Source organism: Daphnia pulex, chromosome 12 (assembly GCF_021134715.1).
Source record: "Daphnia pulex isolate KAP4 chromosome 12, ASM2113471v1".
In the NCBI taxonomy this organism is placed as follows: Eukaryota; Metazoa; Arthropoda; class Branchiopoda; order Diplostraca; family Daphniidae; genus Daphnia; species Daphnia pulex.
Window position 1 is genome coordinate 1,128,331 of NC_060028.1, and position 17,794 is coordinate 1,146,124.

General features: G+C 39.9%; 1 protein-coding gene and 1 long non-coding RNA gene across 2 annotated transcripts; both read left to right on the plus strand.

Annotated features, from left to right (window-relative positions):
- The first annotated feature begins 2,951 nt into the window (after positions 1-2,951).
- Positions 2,952-12,094, plus strand: LOC124209161. Its single transcript, XM_046607045.1, has 7 exons — positions 2,952-3,038; positions 3,137-3,279; positions 8,164-8,567; positions 8,632-10,184; positions 10,242-11,212; positions 11,399-11,486; positions 11,607-12,094. Exons 2-6 carry the CDS (start codon positions 3,142-3,144, stop codon positions 11,477-11,479), a joined length of 3,147 nt encoding a protein of 1,048 aa, XP_046463001.1. The 5' UTR covers positions 2,952-3,038; positions 3,137-3,141; the 3' UTR covers positions 11,480-11,486; positions 11,607-12,094.
- Positions 12,095-12,606: 512 nt separating this feature from the next.
- Positions 12,607-16,275, plus strand: LOC124209162. The gene is made up of 8 exons (XR_006880803.1): positions 12,607-12,723; positions 12,800-12,938; positions 13,742-13,849; positions 14,278-14,424; positions 14,526-14,608; positions 14,678-14,848; positions 14,954-15,642; positions 15,752-16,275. It is a non-coding gene; the product is annotated as an uncharacterized LOC124209162 (long non-coding RNA).
- Positions 16,276-17,794: the final 1,519 nt, after the last annotated feature.

The window sequence follows — 17,794 nt, forward strand, 5'->3', positions numbered from 1 at the left end:
TGATTCCAATAAACCTTCTGTTTTATCCAAAAAACATATTTTAACATCCGAATTTTAATATCTTATGCAATTATTATTATGCAACCTCCGATAGTTTTGTAGACTCCTGTTGTGGCTTTCTAAGCATTTTAACATTTTTAAATTTCTGCAATTGAAAATTTAATTTCGAATTGACTTACAACAAACAGTGACTCGAGAGCTGTTCCGCGTTGTACGATCCACTTGAAATGGTTTTCCGGAAGTTCTTCCAGTTGGTCAATCACTGGCGATAATTTGGGGAACCGAAGGAATGACATCAAGACCCCAATGTAGGCACTGGCAAAGACAACAGCGCTCAAACACCAAACGGCTGCGATTAAACGAGCAGAAATTCCGGTAGAGGACAACTTTTGTCCGGCTATCATCAAATTTAATTGATACGAATTTTAGAAACTGAAGGAAATTAAAATTAAGAGAAAAATTACATTGGCCAATCAGCGCTCCGAAAACGAAAGAATATTGTTTCGCCAAAATTTGATTTTCCCTTATTCCGCGATGGCGAATAACCCGGAAATATTTAAAATGTTGCCACAAGATTGGCGGTAAAATGATGACGATTATTATCAAAATAATCCAGACCTATTGGGACCAAATTAGTTCATTTATAGTAAACGAAATAGCCCACTACGGTGTGTTTGATATTATAGTACCTCCAAACGGAATGGCTTTGTGCAGGCGAGCAAGCGGTTGTCTTCGGCCGGCGGTGGAATCAAAATAGCGGCGGCATCCTCGTAAAATCCCACGGTAAAGTCGACGGCTTTCGCCCGTGAATGGGTAATAGAAAACGGACCGACACCGATCTCCACTCTCTGATGCGGCCAATCTCAAACCATTATATAGGTAATAATAATGCCGGTGCTGTATTCTATAAATTTTTGGGGTTAGAATCACCTGATTAACGATCAATCCCATCATTCCATCCCAGGTACCGTTCCGTGTCTCTTGGCCGTAAGTGCCGACGCTGGGAATCGTCACTTCGTACCTGAATGAATTAATCGCCTCGATTTTATTTGCTGGAAATCATAATCGACGCTTATAGGATAATAACGTACGTGAAATTATACAACTGTTGAAGAGCGTGAATCATTTCGTAGATGAATCCCTGGTAGCTGGCGATAGTTCCGTTGGAATCACGTCCCAAAATCACGAACGGTGGGTCCTTTGATTAAAGGTTATAGTATAGTGTTATATGGCGTAAAAGTGATGTTACCTCGTATGACGTCAATCGTATGCGTTTCCCGTTGAGTTGTCGATGCCAGTCGACATTTCGGGAAGATTTAGTGGCCGTTTGGTTCGATTGACTCCATTGAAGATCGTCTAAATGTGTACAGGCTTGCAGTTCTCTATTCAAACTATTAAGTATTATTATATTATAACGACCTATTAAATAGCTATGAATATTTAATCGATTGGTAGGTATACCTGAACGGCACGTGATTTTCTCTTAATAATCGTTGGGTGTAACTGTCCAATGTCGGCAAACAGATTCTTTGTTCCAGCCATTTATTGACAGCCAAACTGCCGCAGGAATATCGATTCATTTCCTTATATTTTTAAATTAAAAATTTGAAAATAAATAAGGGTTATTTAATTATAGTTGAGGTTATTTTATTTAAATGTGACTGCTCACGCTCAAACGATAGAGTTCCAAACGTTCAACATTCGGACCTTCGGTAATGATTGGACAGGAAATCAATTCCAGACGAAGCAATAACGCCGTTGACGATGGCAGGATGGAATCGATGGCTGTCTGACATTTAGTGACCACCACTACAAACTTGTCGAACTCACGCACTTGAGCGTGAACATGTAAATAACAACAGGTAATACAAATCAGTTGCCATTTGAATGTGTACATTGTCAAAATATAGGCTACTGAACTATTAGTTATTTACCTTTATTCAGGAGCTGTTCAAAATGAATTTGTTCGTGAGATGTTGCCTTGATCATTGTCAAATTAATTGATGCAGGGCAATTATTAAAATGGCTGGCGTCTTTGATGATTTGGGCTATCCATAACTCGACGTGTTTGGCCGGTTGGAGCAGATCGAGCTCATCATCGTGAATCAGCGCTTTGCTCGTTTATTTTCACGCCAGAAAAACAAACGGAAAATTCAAATCCAAATTCAAAAATTGAATTGATTAGTAACTTACCGATTTCTACCGCACGACAGCACAAGGCGAGACAGAACACCCAAAATGTGCGACAAGTTGGGCTCATATTGGTGATGCAAATGGGTCAATAAGAGCCTGCAACAGCCTTTTTGTTCTAGTAAATATTTGACGTCACTCATAGGCCTAAGTGCGTAAACATTGACAGGCCCTTAACGAACACGGATCTTATCGACGGCTATTTTTCCCATAGTCAATTTCTCCTTAGTTGCTTTTATTTTGAATTAATGATGTGACGAATTAAACCGACGGCCTAGCGCCCGTTTGTTCCATAGGCCTGCGTCTGTGTGCAGTGCACAATTTATCGATCTTGAAATATCGATTGTTAGTTGTTAGAGTGTTAGACGATTTTATATGTAGTTGCAATTTATTTTTCTACCTCATTTTGTTGAATTGAAATTTGTATGCGAGCTTATGTCACTGCTCAAATAAGGAAAGTGATACTCTGGCTGATTCCCAATCAAAGTATTTTCATAATTAAATGGTACGCCTAATTTCGATCCTAACATAACAGAATTATTGTTAGTTATATAAGTTTCGCATTGCGGCATCATTGGTATTATTAGTCCACTGCAGATCAATACAAAAACCTTAAAAAATAAAAACCCTAGAATAATTCAAATCGTAATCGTAATATCGTTTGAAGTAAGTCGTTGGATGCCGACCGCTAGATGGAGTACTGACTCGTTGTGTCCGTCCGTCCGTCGTCAAGCGCAGCCTCCCCTCCCCTAGCTCTAGCTCTAGACCACTAGACTCTAGTAAACTAGTAAAAATCATCGATCGCCATCGACGCCGTGTTGCTTGGGCCACACGACTCCGAACTGTAAGTAAGACTGTAAGCCTGTAAAGTATCTGATGATGATAATAATTGATTTAATTGACTTTTCTGCATGTCAACTGTGAAAAAAAAAACACGAAATTCTAGCTAAAATGTTGACTTCAGTACAAAGTGGCAAAGAAGAAGTTATTCCTATAAATTACCCTTTTGGAAATACCCGAAGTCGAAATGTGTTGCAAGACTTCAATTGTGAAGCAGGTGGTTTTAACCCATGCGATTATTCCTTGAAGGTAACCAACAGCAGAGTAATCTTTTTAATTGATAACTAATTTCTGAGTTGCACTGTTTGCATGTAGGTTCTCTTTCTGGGTAGTGGTGACCTGAGAAACGCTCTTCAGGTTGCAAAAAACGAAAGTTTCAATCACATGCAAATCCATTTAAATGACCGAAATCCATTAGTGGTAGCTCGTAACATCACTATTTTGAAAATAATATCAGCACCGGATTTCAATCCAGAAGATGATGAAGACATAGCTTTCCTTTGGGATGTTTGGTATAATCTTGAATGGCCAGAAGTCACCCGGAAGAGATTTCAAGGAGTGTTGAAGGACCTGTTGAACGATGTGTTCCCTGAAAATGTCTCAGTCCCCAAAACTAGTCAGTCTGAAATGTTAAAGGAAGTGTGGAGTTCTTGGCTTTCTGTTTCGTCAAAAACTGAATCTGAAGCTAGAGTTTTAATGGAAAAAGTAGGCTGTCAAAGGTAAAATTTGTGTTCAAGTTTATAACTAGATAGATGTACTAAACTATCTTCTTTTATTTTACAGGAAACTAAGGTTAATTCAACAATGGGGACACAGGAATAAAGGAGAAATGGAGAGCGCGTTAAACGTTGATATCTTTTCAACGGTCATTGATGAATTGGCTTCTTTCCTGGAAAGAAGTATTGGGCTTGAAGGGTTGAACGATTCGGCGAGGCAGAATATTCGTGAAGAAGCTAAGCGCTATTTTGAAAAAGGTAGCTGTCGACTTGAAAACGATACCAAGATCGTGTGTCTTAATCCAACAATGCTTGACCACGTAATGCTTTTTTGGAATATCCATTATTCCCTGTGCCCTTTTGATGGATACTTGCCGTTCCTGAAAGAAGAGCTGGTTACTTCAATGAAGAACGAGATGATGATACGTTCCTGCCAGAAAATTCTCAAAAACCTTATTTCTTTCCATCGAAGACGCCTCATTGACGGAAAAACCTTTGAATTTTTCTTCTATTTGGAGGATGCCATAGAGTTCTGCTATTCTGAAAACGTCAACAAGTTCGACGTAATTGACTGCTCAGATTTTGCAGATCAAGCTGGATTAGTGAATTTAATCCTCGCATGTAGTGGAAAGCTGTCCGATCATCCATCGGCAATGTTGTTCACCGAAAGTTTTCAGTGGTTCCCATTTGGAAAGGGATCTGTGAAGTTTTACCTCGAGAAAGTCCTCTGTTGCCCGTTGAGCATGATACCAACTATATATGGATTGCGTCTCAAAAGCCGCATTGAACTTGGATTTCCTGAATATGTTGACTTGCGACGTCCAATCTCGCCCCCTGTTTACCTTTGCTGGCAAAAAGCACTTCCTTTTCATAACGTTGTCATGTCAGCCTCTCCTGCACTGAGCGAGTTCCTGAAACAGCTAGCGAACGTTTGCTTTGATGCAAAGTTTCCTTTACTAATAACATCCGATTGCGGCATGTTGCTGTACACCCCACAAACCTTCAGCTACGTAGTGAACTCGATGATTCAACGGCTTGGAGGAGACCATTGGTTGAAGAAAGATGTCAGGCCGGCGGAGATGCACCCTAATTTTCAACTCGCTAGACGAACACTTGAAGCTTGGAGAAATGGCCAGAAGATTCTTAAGTTTTCCGCAAAGATTCCTTCTTCGTCTTTTAACAAATTCTTGCATCGTGCTCTTGACTCAGAAGTTCCAATGCATCGATTGATACTCCTGCCGAAAGCGAAGCATGGGAACAGTTACGACTTTTCTGGACCAGGTGTGCATTTCATCGACAACTTTCAAGTGAAACTGAAAGTATCCTCAACCGGATGGAAAGACGTATCAATTTCTTTTCTCCTGATTCCAAATCACGGGCTCGAAAAAACTCATCGTGCTATCCTCGTGAATAAACCGGATCAATCAGAATTGGTCGTCTTTGAGTCGTTTGAAACAACGGAGGTCGAAGACTGGAATTTTCCTTTCCCGTTTATTCCTTCAAAAATCCAACCAGAGATTCCTGCTCCTGGAGAATTTCACATGAAGGTCGACAGTTGCATCGAGTCCGAAGATGAGTTCCATCTGAAAGTAAATCTTATTTCATCCGAAAATGCCTGTGGTAGGTTTCTGAACGTTTGTATTTTGTAATTTCTTCGGTTAATTGGCCTTTTTTTTTTAGGCTTAAAAATAGGAACAAATTATCAGGCGCGGGCGCCTTGTGAATCCACCCACGAAATTACTGTGGAACTGATCCAGTTTGAAAATTTCAAGCCGTTGTCGCTGTCATTTCCGTATCCGATCCTTGCCGAAGAGATCCGCATTACCCTTGATCGCAGCTGCCACCATCTTGATTTAGTTCTAAAGAAAGCATTGCGGGAACCATGGCCGTGTGAGTACCGACCTGCTGACGATTTGCACAACGTCTTAGATCCAGATCAACTAAAAACTTGGAAAGAAGAAGAATCATTTCAACCGTCTTTGGAAAATCACTTTAGAAACCAGTTCAACATTATTGATCTGTTGAATACGCATCAATTGGGAAAATCTCCTTTGGCTATTGTTCCTTGCGTTATGCAGTGTCTGTTTCAGGATCCTTCTAGTTTTGTCACCATTCAACGGAAGAATGCACCAACACCCGATTGGTTCTTTCGAGTCCATCATCCTGTTTCAATAACTCCAACGGGCAGACCAGTCCTTTTACTTTCGGCTTTTGATTGCCGATTGGCAGAAAAACTTGCTAAAGGCGGCATATGGAACGAGAAAAAGGATGCAGAGAATTTTAGGCGAGTTAACCCTAGCAACGAGAATGTAATGACCATTCCGATTCAAACGACTGAAGATTCGCAGCTTTTGAGATTCATCCTGCGGCTTAACAGACTCAAGATCAAACCCAGCACTTGGCAGAAAAAAAACCTTACGTTGGGAGAAGACAGTCCGTGGATGGCTACATTCGTCTCACCACTTTACAACGACAACCCACACATGGATGTTGAATCTTTTGATGCTTCTAACAGATCCGTGAATGACAAAAACTGCTGCGCCGCTTGCAAGAAAGTTTCCCAAAGTCTAAAACGCTGTAGCCGTTGCCGAAGCACTGTCTATTGCTGCGTGGAATGCCAACGTCAACACTGGGCTCAGCATAAAATGGTTTGCAAGGAACTTTAATTGGATTCAATGGATGTCAACTAGTTATATCTTTTCGTTAGTCTTTCTCGAATTGCCTGTTTAATTCGTTTTTCTTCCCAAAAACTAAGAGTTGTTTTTTCATGTTGTCTAATGTTTTTAAGTTAATATAAACAAGATAATGTTTTGTGTATTTTCAAATACAGAAAAGAAAAAAGACTATATTGGTTCTTAAGAAAGGATCTTCGCTGTTGTCCCTGCTGCTGGTAATCTGGTATCAACCCAATTCATTTTAAAAAGAGTAAGATATCACAAAAAAATGTGTTTTTCGTCGTTCATGCCACCACCACATTCCACATCCAAGTCAAATTTTATTTTCTGATTTTTTTTGTGTTTCTACTTTCTACAGTCGTTTATTGAGGTCGTGTAGTGAATTGAAAGTGAGGGGTTTTTCTTAAGGCTTTCAGAATTCAATTGACACCGCTAGCGTCTGGTAAGATAGCAAGGAATCTTAAAAGGAAAACTATCTGCAGATCACAAACGTATTTATTTTTATTTTTCAATTTTTTTCCAGATGTCTTTGTTGGTGTTGTCTTTTTGGGTTTAAATTTGATTTTGTTGTGCACTAATTTTGTTAGGGATATCTTTCTTTCCAGTATTTACGACACAGTTTTAGAATCTCGCCTCTATTTTTAATCAACCATCGTCTGTTGACTGTTGTTTAATTGTTTACCTTTACCTTAGTAAATCTCAACCATACATACAGTATAGTCATCCAATGCACTTGAAAAGAATTGTAAGGGCTGAAGATGAAAAAGACCACATAGATGTTGGATACCTTGTAATTTTTGGTGTCGATCTTAGTAATGGGACAAATCAAAGTGGGAATGAAACATATTTCGATGTATTTTGCTAAAATTCTATTTTTATTTTCCGACCAAAAGGCATGTAAAAAAATCGTGATGCAACAAAAACCGCTCTAATGTCGATCTTGAAATATCGATTGACTTGTTAGACGATTTTATATGTAGTTGCAATTTATTTTTCTCCCTCATTTTGATGAACGAAAATTTGTGTGTGTGCTTATGACGCTGCTCAAATTAACAAAGTGATACTTTGACCGATTCCCAATCAAAGTTTCTTCATAGTAAGACAGCGATGTCATACGCAATTACGCACGCCAAGTTTCGATCCTAACTTTATAGAAATATTATTATTTATACAAGTTTCATATTGCGGCATTTTTGGTATTATATTTGTCCGTCGCAGATCAATACAAAAAACCTTTCAAATAAAAACCCTAGAATAATTCAAATCGTAATCCCCCCGTTTGAAGTAAGTCGTTGGATGTCGACCGCTAGATGGTGTACTGATTCGTTGTGTCGTCGTCAAGCGCATTCTTCTGCCCTCTAGTATCGGGTGGTCACAGACATGCTACATAGCACATGAGGTCATGAGCACAGTCATGAGCACATGCAGTAAGTACTAAGTAGGAAAAAAAACGAATCAATCACGAACAAAGCCAGCATTGCCCTAATTCTTTTACTACATGATTGTGGTCGTTAGTTGAAAACACAAAATCATTGCTGCAATGTTGACTTCTGTACAACGAACCGTAATTGAAGCTAATCCTATAACTTACCCTTTTGGCAATACCCGGAGTAAAAATGTGTTGCAAGACTTCAATTGTGAAGCAGGTGGTTTTAACCTATGCAGTTCATCCTTGAAGGTAACCTCAGCAGAGTATTCTGTTAACTGATAAATAATTTCTGAATTGAACTGTGTACATTTAGGTTCTCTTTCTGGGTAGTGGTGACCTGAGAAACGCTCTTCATATTGCAGAAAACGAAAGTTTCAATCACATGCAAATCCATTTAAATGACCTGAATCCATCAGTGGTAGCTCGCAACATCACAATTTTGAAAATAATATCAGCGCCTGATTTCAATCCAGAAGATGATGAAGACTTTTATTTCCTTTGGGATGTTTGGTATAATCTTGAATGGCCAGAAGTCACCCATAAGAGATTTCAAGGGGTTTTGAAGGACCTGCTGAATGATTTGTACCCTGAAAATGTCTCAGTTCCCAAAACTAGTCAGGCTGAAATGTTGAAGAAAGTGTGGAGTGCTTGGCTTTCTGTTTTGTCGAAAACTGAATCTGAAGCTAGAGTTTTAATGGAAAAAGTTGGCTTAGAAAGGTAAAATTTTTATTCCAGTTTATAACTAGATTGATGTAGTAAATTATCTTCCTTTAATTTTCAGGAAGATGTCTATTTCTAAACGCTGGCAGCTGTTGAATCGAAAAGAAGTGGAAAACGCGAAAAACTGCGATTCCTTTTCGATGGCCATTGATGATCTAGCTTCTAACTTGGAAAGAAGTATTGGCGTTGGAGGGTTGGACGATTCGTCGATGCAGAATATCCATGAAGAAGCAAAGCACTATTTTGAAAAAGGTAGCTGTCGACTTGAAAACGATATCAAGATCGTTTGTCTTAATCCAACATTGCTTGACCACGCAACACTCCGCTGGACACTCCATTATTCCCTGTGCCCATTTGACGGATACCTGCCGCTCCTGAAAGAAGAGCTGGTACCTTTAATGAAGAACAAGATGATGATACGTTCCTGCCAGAAAATTCTCAAAAACCTTTTGTCTTGCTATCGAAAACGCCTCATTGACGGGAAAACCTTTGAATTGTTCTTCTATTTGGAGGATGCCATTGAGTTCTGCTATTCTGAAAACGTCAACAAGTTCGACGTCATTGACTGCTCCAACATGGCAGATCATGTTGGGTTAGCGAATTTGATCCTGGCTTGCAGCGGAAAGTTGTCCGATCACCCATCAGCAATGTTGTTCACCAACACTTTAAGATGGTTCGAATTTCAATCTGTCAAGTTTTACCTCGAGAAAGTCCTTTGTTGCCCATTGAGCATGATCCCAACTATTTATGGATTGCGTCTCAAAAGCCGCATCGAACTTGGATTGCCTGAATATGTTGACTTGCGATGTCCAACGTCTCTCCCTGTTGAGGTTTGCTGGCAAAAAGCACCTCCCTTTCGTAACGTTGTCATGTCAGCCTCTCCTGCACTGAGCGAGTTCCTGGATCAACTAGCGAACGTTTGCTTTGATGCAAAGTTTCCTTTACGAATCACTGGTGTCCCTCCCGGAGCCGGATGTGGTATGTTGCTGTATACCCCGCAAACGTTCAGCTACGTAGTTAACTCGATGATTCAACGGCTTGGAGGAGACCATTGGCTGAAGAATGATGTCAGGCCGGCGGAGATGAACCCCAATTTTCAATTGGCTAGACGAACACTTGAAGCTTGGAAAAATGGCCAGAAGATTCTTAAGTTATCCGCAAACATGCCTACTGCGTCCTGTGCCAAAATGGCTTCTCTATCAGGAATTCCAAGCATTCGATTGATACTCCTTCCGAAAGCGAAGCATGTTAACTGTTCCGACTTTTCTGGACCAGGTGTCCATTTCATCGACAACTTTGAAGTGAAACTGGAAAACTTCTCAACCGGATTTGAAGACGCATCAATTTCCTTTCTCCTGATTCCTCATCACGGGCTCGAAAAAACTCATCGTGCTATCCTCGTGGATATACTGGATGGATCGGAATTTGTCGTCTTTGAGTCGTTTGAATCAGTGCAGGTCGAGGATTGGAGTGTACCTTATCCGTTTGTTCCTTCCAAAATCCAACCAGAGGTTCCCTCTCATGAAGAATTTCACATGAAAGTCTACAGTTGCGTCGAGTCCGAAGATCAGTTCCATCTGAAAATAAAAGTTATTTCACCCGAAAATGCCGCAGGTGGGTTTGTGCAACGTTTTCTTGTCATTTCATCTGTTAATTTTTTTGTTGTTTTAGGAATAGCATTATTCATAAATTTTCCGGCGCCTTGTGAATCCAGCCACGAAATTAGAGTTCTCCGGATGCAGCAGCAGAAAAATTACGAGCCGTTGTCGCTGTCATTTCCGTATCCGATCATTCTCGAAAACATCCGCCCTATCCTTGATCCCACATGCCGCCATGTTGAATTAGTGGTAAAGAAAGCATTATGGGAACTATGGCCGTGTGAGTACCGACGTGCTGACGATTTGCACAACGTCATAGATCCAGATCAACTAAAACCTTGGAAAGAAGAAGAATCGCTCCAACGGTCCTTGAAAACTCACATTAGTAGCCAGTTCAACATTAATCATCTGGCGAACACTTCCCTAATGAAAAAATCCCCTTTGAATGTTGTTCGACGCGTTATGAAAGCTCTGTTTTTGGATCCCGCTCGTCCTCGTTATGTCACCATCCAACGGATGAATGCACCAGAACCCGACTGGTTCTTTCTAGTTCATCGTCCTGTTTCAACAACTCCGACGGGCAGACCATTCCTATTGCTTTCGGCTATTGATTTCCGATTGGCAGAAAAACTTGTTAAAGGCGACAAATGGAGCGAGGAAAAGAATGCAGAGGATTTGAAGCGAGTTTTCCCTGGAGGCAAGGAAATAATGACCATTCCGATTAAAACGACTGAAGATTCGAAGCTTTTAAAATTCGTCTTGCGGCTCAACAGTTCCAAGATCAAACCCAGCACTTGGCAGAAAAAGAACCTTACGTTGGGAGAAGACAGTCCGTGGATGGCTACATTCGTCTCACCACTTTACAGCGATAACCCACATTTGGATGTTGAATCTGCTGATGCTTCAAGAAGATCCATGAGTGACAACAACTGTTGCGCCGCTTGCAAGAAAGTTTCCCAAAGTCCAAAACGCTGCAGCCGTTGCCGAAGCTCTGTTTATTGTAGCGTGGAATGCCAACATCAACACTGGCCTCAGCATAAAATGGTTTGCAAGAAAGTTTAATTAGATTCAATGGATATGGACTGTTCAACATTTTTATTTTCGTTAGGCTTTCGCTCAAGCCTGTTTAGTTTTTTTCCCCCAAAAAACTAAGAACTATTTTTCATGCTTTTGTATGTTTTAATCTAATGTATAACCAAGTAATTTTTTTTTGTGTGTTTTCAAATACAGAAAAGAAAAGCAGTTAAATTTGTTTCTAAGAAAGTTCCTCGCTCTCTTTCCGCAGCTGCTGGGAGTAAACTAAATCATTAAATACAAAGTAAGACATTACAGTAAAAAGTGTTGTCCGACGTCGATGTTCATCTCACACCGCCCCATCCAATTCTTATTTTCTTTTCTACGTAAGTGCGTTTAAAATTTTTATTTTTTATTTTTCCAGAGTTATTGAAGTGAAAGTGAAAAACTTTAGGATTACGGAACTTGAGTGACACCGCAAGCGTCTGCTAGAAAATCGTAGAAAATAATGGATTAAGGTTAAAGATATCTATTTGCAGCATCGCAATCGTATTTTAATTTACTTTTTAAATTTTCATCAAGATGCATTAGTTCTAAGTGGTAAAGTGACATTTTAAATATTGTTTTCAAAGTTGAACGAGATGAAGCAAACTGTGACATTTCTTTGGAAGTTGCGCTGCAAGCACCGTGAAAACGGTGAACTGTTTAACATGTGACGGTAACCAGATAATAACCTGATAGTATACCGCCTCTGCCTTCATAATCAACTTATCATATTATCACGAACACACGAAGTCAACTTGCCATTTTTTTTAGTGGATAATTATTGAATCTCAAGTCGAACCGGTAAAAGACTAGTCTGCATTGACGTGTGTTGAAGATAGTTTACAAATTACACTTGGTAGATTATTAGTTCCCATCAAATGTATACCTTCACAAAGTTTAAATCGCTGCAGCCGTTGCCGAGGCACTGTTTTGGTTCTTAAGAAAGGATCCTCGCTGTTGCCGCTGCTGCTGATAGCAAACCAGATCATTGTACAAAGTAAGATATCACCGTAAAAATTAAATCTAACAATTTTTAATAATAACTATACGTACTTTTCGCAAATTTTTACGCTAAAAACATAATTAAATCTATTGAAAAAATTTAAGCTTTTGGACTTGTATTAGGTTTACGATTATACCACTAGAGGCTCGCCTTTGTTTATACTCAAGTATCAAATTAGATGTCGCTAGCATTGCATTATTGTCTTGGTCAGGTCGAAACGTCGAAACTCGAAAGTTCTTGCTGCTTTCTTCATAGTTTTCCTTATGTTTTTGGAATAATTTCAAACGCATAATCAAATGCAAGTGTTCTTTTACTGATTCTAATACCTGCCTATTTTATTTTTATACCCATATCGTGTTTCTACTTGAAATTCTAGATTGTGTGCTACCTGACAACTTTCAACAATGTTAAGTTTACAGAAGTGTGAAGTGAAATTGATGTCACACCATGTTCTTTTAACTTATGACTTGAAAGCAATATTGCATTAAAAGAGGTAATAGTTTGCCACTGTTTTCTTCCTGCAGCATTTAATACTTAATAGAACTAAATTATTTTATTGACTATTGCAGGAATATGCTAGCGGCTTTGGCTACAACAGTAACTCCACATATTCTTCTGTATTCATCGAGCAGCCTTAATTGGATATGGGAGCAGGAATTCTCACCTTTCGATATTCCATCTCCCAGAAGTTCCCCTAGTCCTGTTAAGGTAAGGTTACTGGATCACACAATAGTAGTGGTGGCTTTGTGGAAAGTTTTGCTTGACCAACAACTTCATTTGCTTTGCCAATCGTTGTCGGCTTCTCGAATTTCCCCCCATCTCTTGCTTGTGCTTTAGTTGCGTTCCTTTATTGCCCCTGTTTTCCAACTCGCTCTACAGATCAACAGCAAATCCCCTCCCACTTGCAAGGGTAAAAGAAACATCAATATCGAATAGATCCTTTTTATTTACTTGAAATCTTCAAATTAATGCCCACATTTTACCACTTTTTTTCCTTCGAATAACTTAATGGGTTGAAAAGTTGTGTGTGTAAAAGTCAGATCCTCCAATGGTGCCTTTCATTCTCAGAGAAATTTAATTTTTGTTATCGCTTAAGCTTGGTTTTCTGTGCACGTAGAAAAAGTTGACATTCACGTCAACGTCCATAAATCCACTCGATTTCTGGAAACCTTTGAATTTGATTTTCAGTAAATAGATCAGATTGCGTAGCATTGAGCTTTTTCCCGCACTACTAGAAATTTTTATAAAGTTGCGGTTGACAAATTAAAGTGTTGCAGCTCCTACTATCGAATAGAATCCCCTGAAGTTTATCATAAGACCTCGCCACCTTTGTACATTTAACCACAATTCGCTTTCCCTGTGCATTTGAATTTATCAATTTTTTTGCCCAAATTAGTTAAAAACTGTGCCTTTCACCGTCGACAGTGAAGTGAATGCTTGGGCTAAATTAATAACCGAAATTAAATTTGCGACCAATCGATTGTTACTTATTGTTTCTCGTTGTTTTCAAGGATCAAAGACTGACGCCGATCATCACCCGATCAGATTTGGAGTTTTTAGTTGTAGCTGTATGTGGTGTGTTGGCGGCTTCTTGGTGAAGACGGGGTGATCGTGATTTGGTGAGTAGATGAGGCGTAAGTCTCGAGCTCATCTAGACCTTTTTTATATTTTTTGTTGTATCAATCGAGTCTCAACGAGCTAGAGCGCGAACGTCTTCGCGTTAGTTTAATTTTAACGTTCTTCTTTCCATTTCTGATTTTAACGCTAGATGGCTTCGTGGTCTTTTATTATTTTTCAGCTGTCAGTTTCAGTTACTTTTAAACATCGGCAGTCACTATGAGATAATTTTAGGTGATAATTGATATTTATTGCTCCAGCAATAAAGCAGCTCACTTGTTAAATTTTCGTTATTTTGCTTTTTGTCTACTTCCGGTTTTTTTTCAATTTAATAGTTAATAGTTCTGTAAATATTCATGTGACAAAAAAAAGAAACGAATATTCATGATCCCCGTCCCATTAGGAGTCATTTTGTTTTTGGTTATTGTAGACCCATCCCCAGGAACGTCAACCTAAAGAAGGAAAGGCCAGTTTGCATTTTCTTCACGCTCGAAGGTCGAAACAAAAACGTAAAACATGTCATGCGACCTGGGAGAGGTTGGGTGAGGACGACACGTGTTGCATCATTATCAAGCAGGTACAATAGCCGCAAGGCTTAAGAGGTGGGTCAGGGTGAGAAAAAGAAAAAGGCGAGAGAAAAGGCTACGGAAATCTGATAATTTGATATTGGTTTTGTAGACACACCCCCAGCAACGGAAACCTGCAGAAGGAAAATGCCAGTTTGCATGTCCTTGACGTTCGAAGGTGACGGAGATCATTACGTAAAACGTTTCATGCAGTGGTTAAGAGGTTGGGTGAGAACGGGAAGTGTTTGCTTCATTATCAAGCAGGTATAATAGCCGCAAGGCTCAAGAGGTGAGGGTGAGGAAAAATCTTATAAAAGGAAGAGAGAAAAGGCTATGGGAACTCAGTCGAGTGAGAATCTCCGACACGGCAATAACTGCAGCTCATTATTTGTCACCAACTGCCTTCTTCATTGTAATACCGGTTCGCAATCACGGGTAAAGAATAAAGATTCATTTTTATTTCGAGTCGTGAATCAATTTTATCTTGTCTTCAGTTGATATGACCATGTATATTCGAATTAATGTTCAAATCGTTTATAGGTATCAACAACTATGGCGCCGTGCTGCTGTTTGGTGTTGTATGGTTAATGGTTGGATCGACCACGGGTGTACAGATGTCTCCTGGACATGGTGGATACCAAGCAACAGCAGCAAAATAATAGTACACCACGTCACCGCCTTACTGCACAACAATGTCTAGTTACGGAACATCTACTTATTACGCCGTGGCTCTCAAATACTACATCACCGAGTATACGTATACTGTCCCAGCCTACTACACCGTCACCAAGTCACAAGTCCCCAAGTACTACACGACTACGAATGCTGGCCCCATCTTACTACACCGAGGCTCCATCTTATTTCAATACCAAAGCGGTCGAGTACTACACCGAACCGCACGAGTACTACTCTGCCCCGAACTACACAACCACAACTGAGGCGGCCAAGTACTACTTAGCCCAGACTTACAACACAGCAGCAGTTTCTTCCCACTGCGTTGAACTGTAATACTACACCGAGGATCCAGTCGACTACACCACAACCTACGCTACACCTAGATACTACGACGAAGCCCCAACTACTACTACACCGAAAAGGCCACATAACCAAGTACACTGCCCCAGTTTCCTTCACTAAATGTAACTCTACTCCAAGATACTACCAAACTGAGGCTCCCGTCTACTATACCAGTACACCAAGGCCATCGAGTATTACACTACAATCAAATGGTAAATATTCTGTTTCTACATGGAGTTTTTTATTACTTTATTATTTTTTTCTGTTCGTTTATATGCCAGTTATTATTGGAAATTGATGTTAAAATTATTTACCGTCTAGTTAACTATGGTGTCCTGCTGCTGTTGGTTGTTGTTTCCTTGATGGTCAAGTCGACCACTGGTGTACCGATGTCTCGGGTGAATGTGGATATCAAACCCCAACGCCGCCGTCTTATAACACAACAACATACGCAACAACTGGTTACTTCCCCACCAATTCCCCGGATTATAATCCATAACTGATTATGCCCCGAACGCCGAAGATACAAAGTTTAACTCTGGTCCGAGTTACATCACCAAGACACCGGAGTACTACACCACCAAGGCACCGGAGTACTACACCACCAAGGCACCCGAGCTGCGAAATATTCCACTGCCCTGAGTTACTACACCATTAAGGCACCTGAATGTTACATCACAACCTTCGCTTCTCCAGTTTACTACAGGGAGGCTCTAAATACTACAGCCAAAGTTTCTGATGTTTTTAATTGTGTTCAAATTTGTCGGTCACATCTTAATAGTTACTAATCACTTGGAAATTGGAATCGTTGAGCTTAAATGAGAAAATAAATTTTTTTATGGTAATCATCTTCTACGATTCAACACCTTCAAGCCTTTTGACAAGTCTGGAAATGATAAGTCACTTAGCTATAAAACACAGCAAACACAAAACTTAGAAAAGGAATTGCTTTATTGTCCCACCTCCACCCACAATTCCTCCCCATTTTACAATCGCATACACACATAAATACATACATACACTTGAGTTAACCCGTTGGCTGCCACGCCATACAACCCGTAGGTTGCTCTCTACTACTCTACGTGCCACGTCTGAAGGATCTATGACCAAGTTGGGACTTGCCATTGCTGACAAGTCCGTGCTGAAAAGGGGGAACTATGGTGCATTGCCTAATAGGCGCCTTGCGGCAGATTTTGGGCTGGTGCGACTTTCCAACCACGAGGCCGAAAAGCGCAGGCAGCCCGTGCTAAGGAGCTAGGGGAGAACAAAGGCGTGGCAGACAACGGGTTAACTAACTCTCACAAACATATTACCAACAACAAATGATGATCTGCGCCGACATTTTGGAGATACCGACGACGTTTTGGTGTCCACCTTCTCGACGTTTCCTCTGCATTACCTGAATAAAGATAAAACAATTCTTATTTAGTGACATGCCAATAAAAGTTACATAATACAGATGGAAACAATAATCAGGTTTTTTAGCTCAAAGATTTAAAGATGACATTTTTTTAGCTTAAAATCAAGCTTGCAATATTGAGAACTGTTAACTGAACAAAGCTCACTTGCTAGTTTTTCGAAAAAAATTCCGGAAGTATACCGGAAGTAACCAGAGCTCCTCAACCATTGAGCTGTCATCAAATTAAAGCACATATTCGTGATCTCCATGAAATTTGGGGTCGATTAAATGTGTTTTAAACGAAATCCAAAATTTGGCCAAAATCGAGAATTTTCCTGAACTATAGTTCAGGAAAATTTTCGAAACCGGAAGTACGCGTACGTAAAAAAGATAACATGAACTTTACCGCAAATTTTACGAGGATCACGAATATGTGGTTCTTTTGCTCGCTAAATGAATATTTACTGAACTACTGACTGAAATGAGAAAACCGGAAGTAGAAAAAAAAAGCAAAAATCGAAAATTTAACAAGTGAGCTTTGTTGGGGGAATAGTAATCGCCAGTTATCACTTAATATTTCAACAAAATAACTACCAATAAATGTTTAAAGAGATGTGCAAAGCAACTGAAACTGACTGTTTTGACAGCTGCAAATTATCAAAAAGCCATCTAGCGTTAGAAAAAAGAAACGTCCAAGTAAAACTTCGTTTGCGCGTAAGAAGGGCCTGATTTTGGAAACTATTACACAGACAGAGTTTAACGCAACTAGACTATTAGTAGATAACCTACGAAAATAAGTAAATTGTTGGGTACCTGGGCATAATCCCGCGGTGAATGATTACAGGTGTGTCACAGCGGGCGGAAGCGAACACTGAAGTGATCCAACTCGTCAGTGAAGTAAGACAAGTTGTGTAGCAGTTCATACAAAGCAGTGAAGCTAGATGAGCGGACGTCGCGAAGATAAG

Excerpts from the sequence above, each read along its gene's own strand:
- LOC124209161 (XM_046607045.1), top strand. The coding sequence starts at position 3,142 with ATGTTGACTTCAGTACAAAGTGGCAAAGAAGAAGTTATTCCTATAAAT. Across the intron at positions 3,280-8,163 it reads CATGCGATTATTCCTTGAAG|GTTCTCTTTCTGGGTAGTGG; the intron begins GTAACCAACAGC and ends GTGTACATTTAG. Across the intron at positions 10,185-10,241 it reads TTCACCCGAAAATGCCGCAG|GAATAGCATTATTCATAAAT; the intron begins GTGGGTTTGTGC and ends TTGTTGTTTTAG.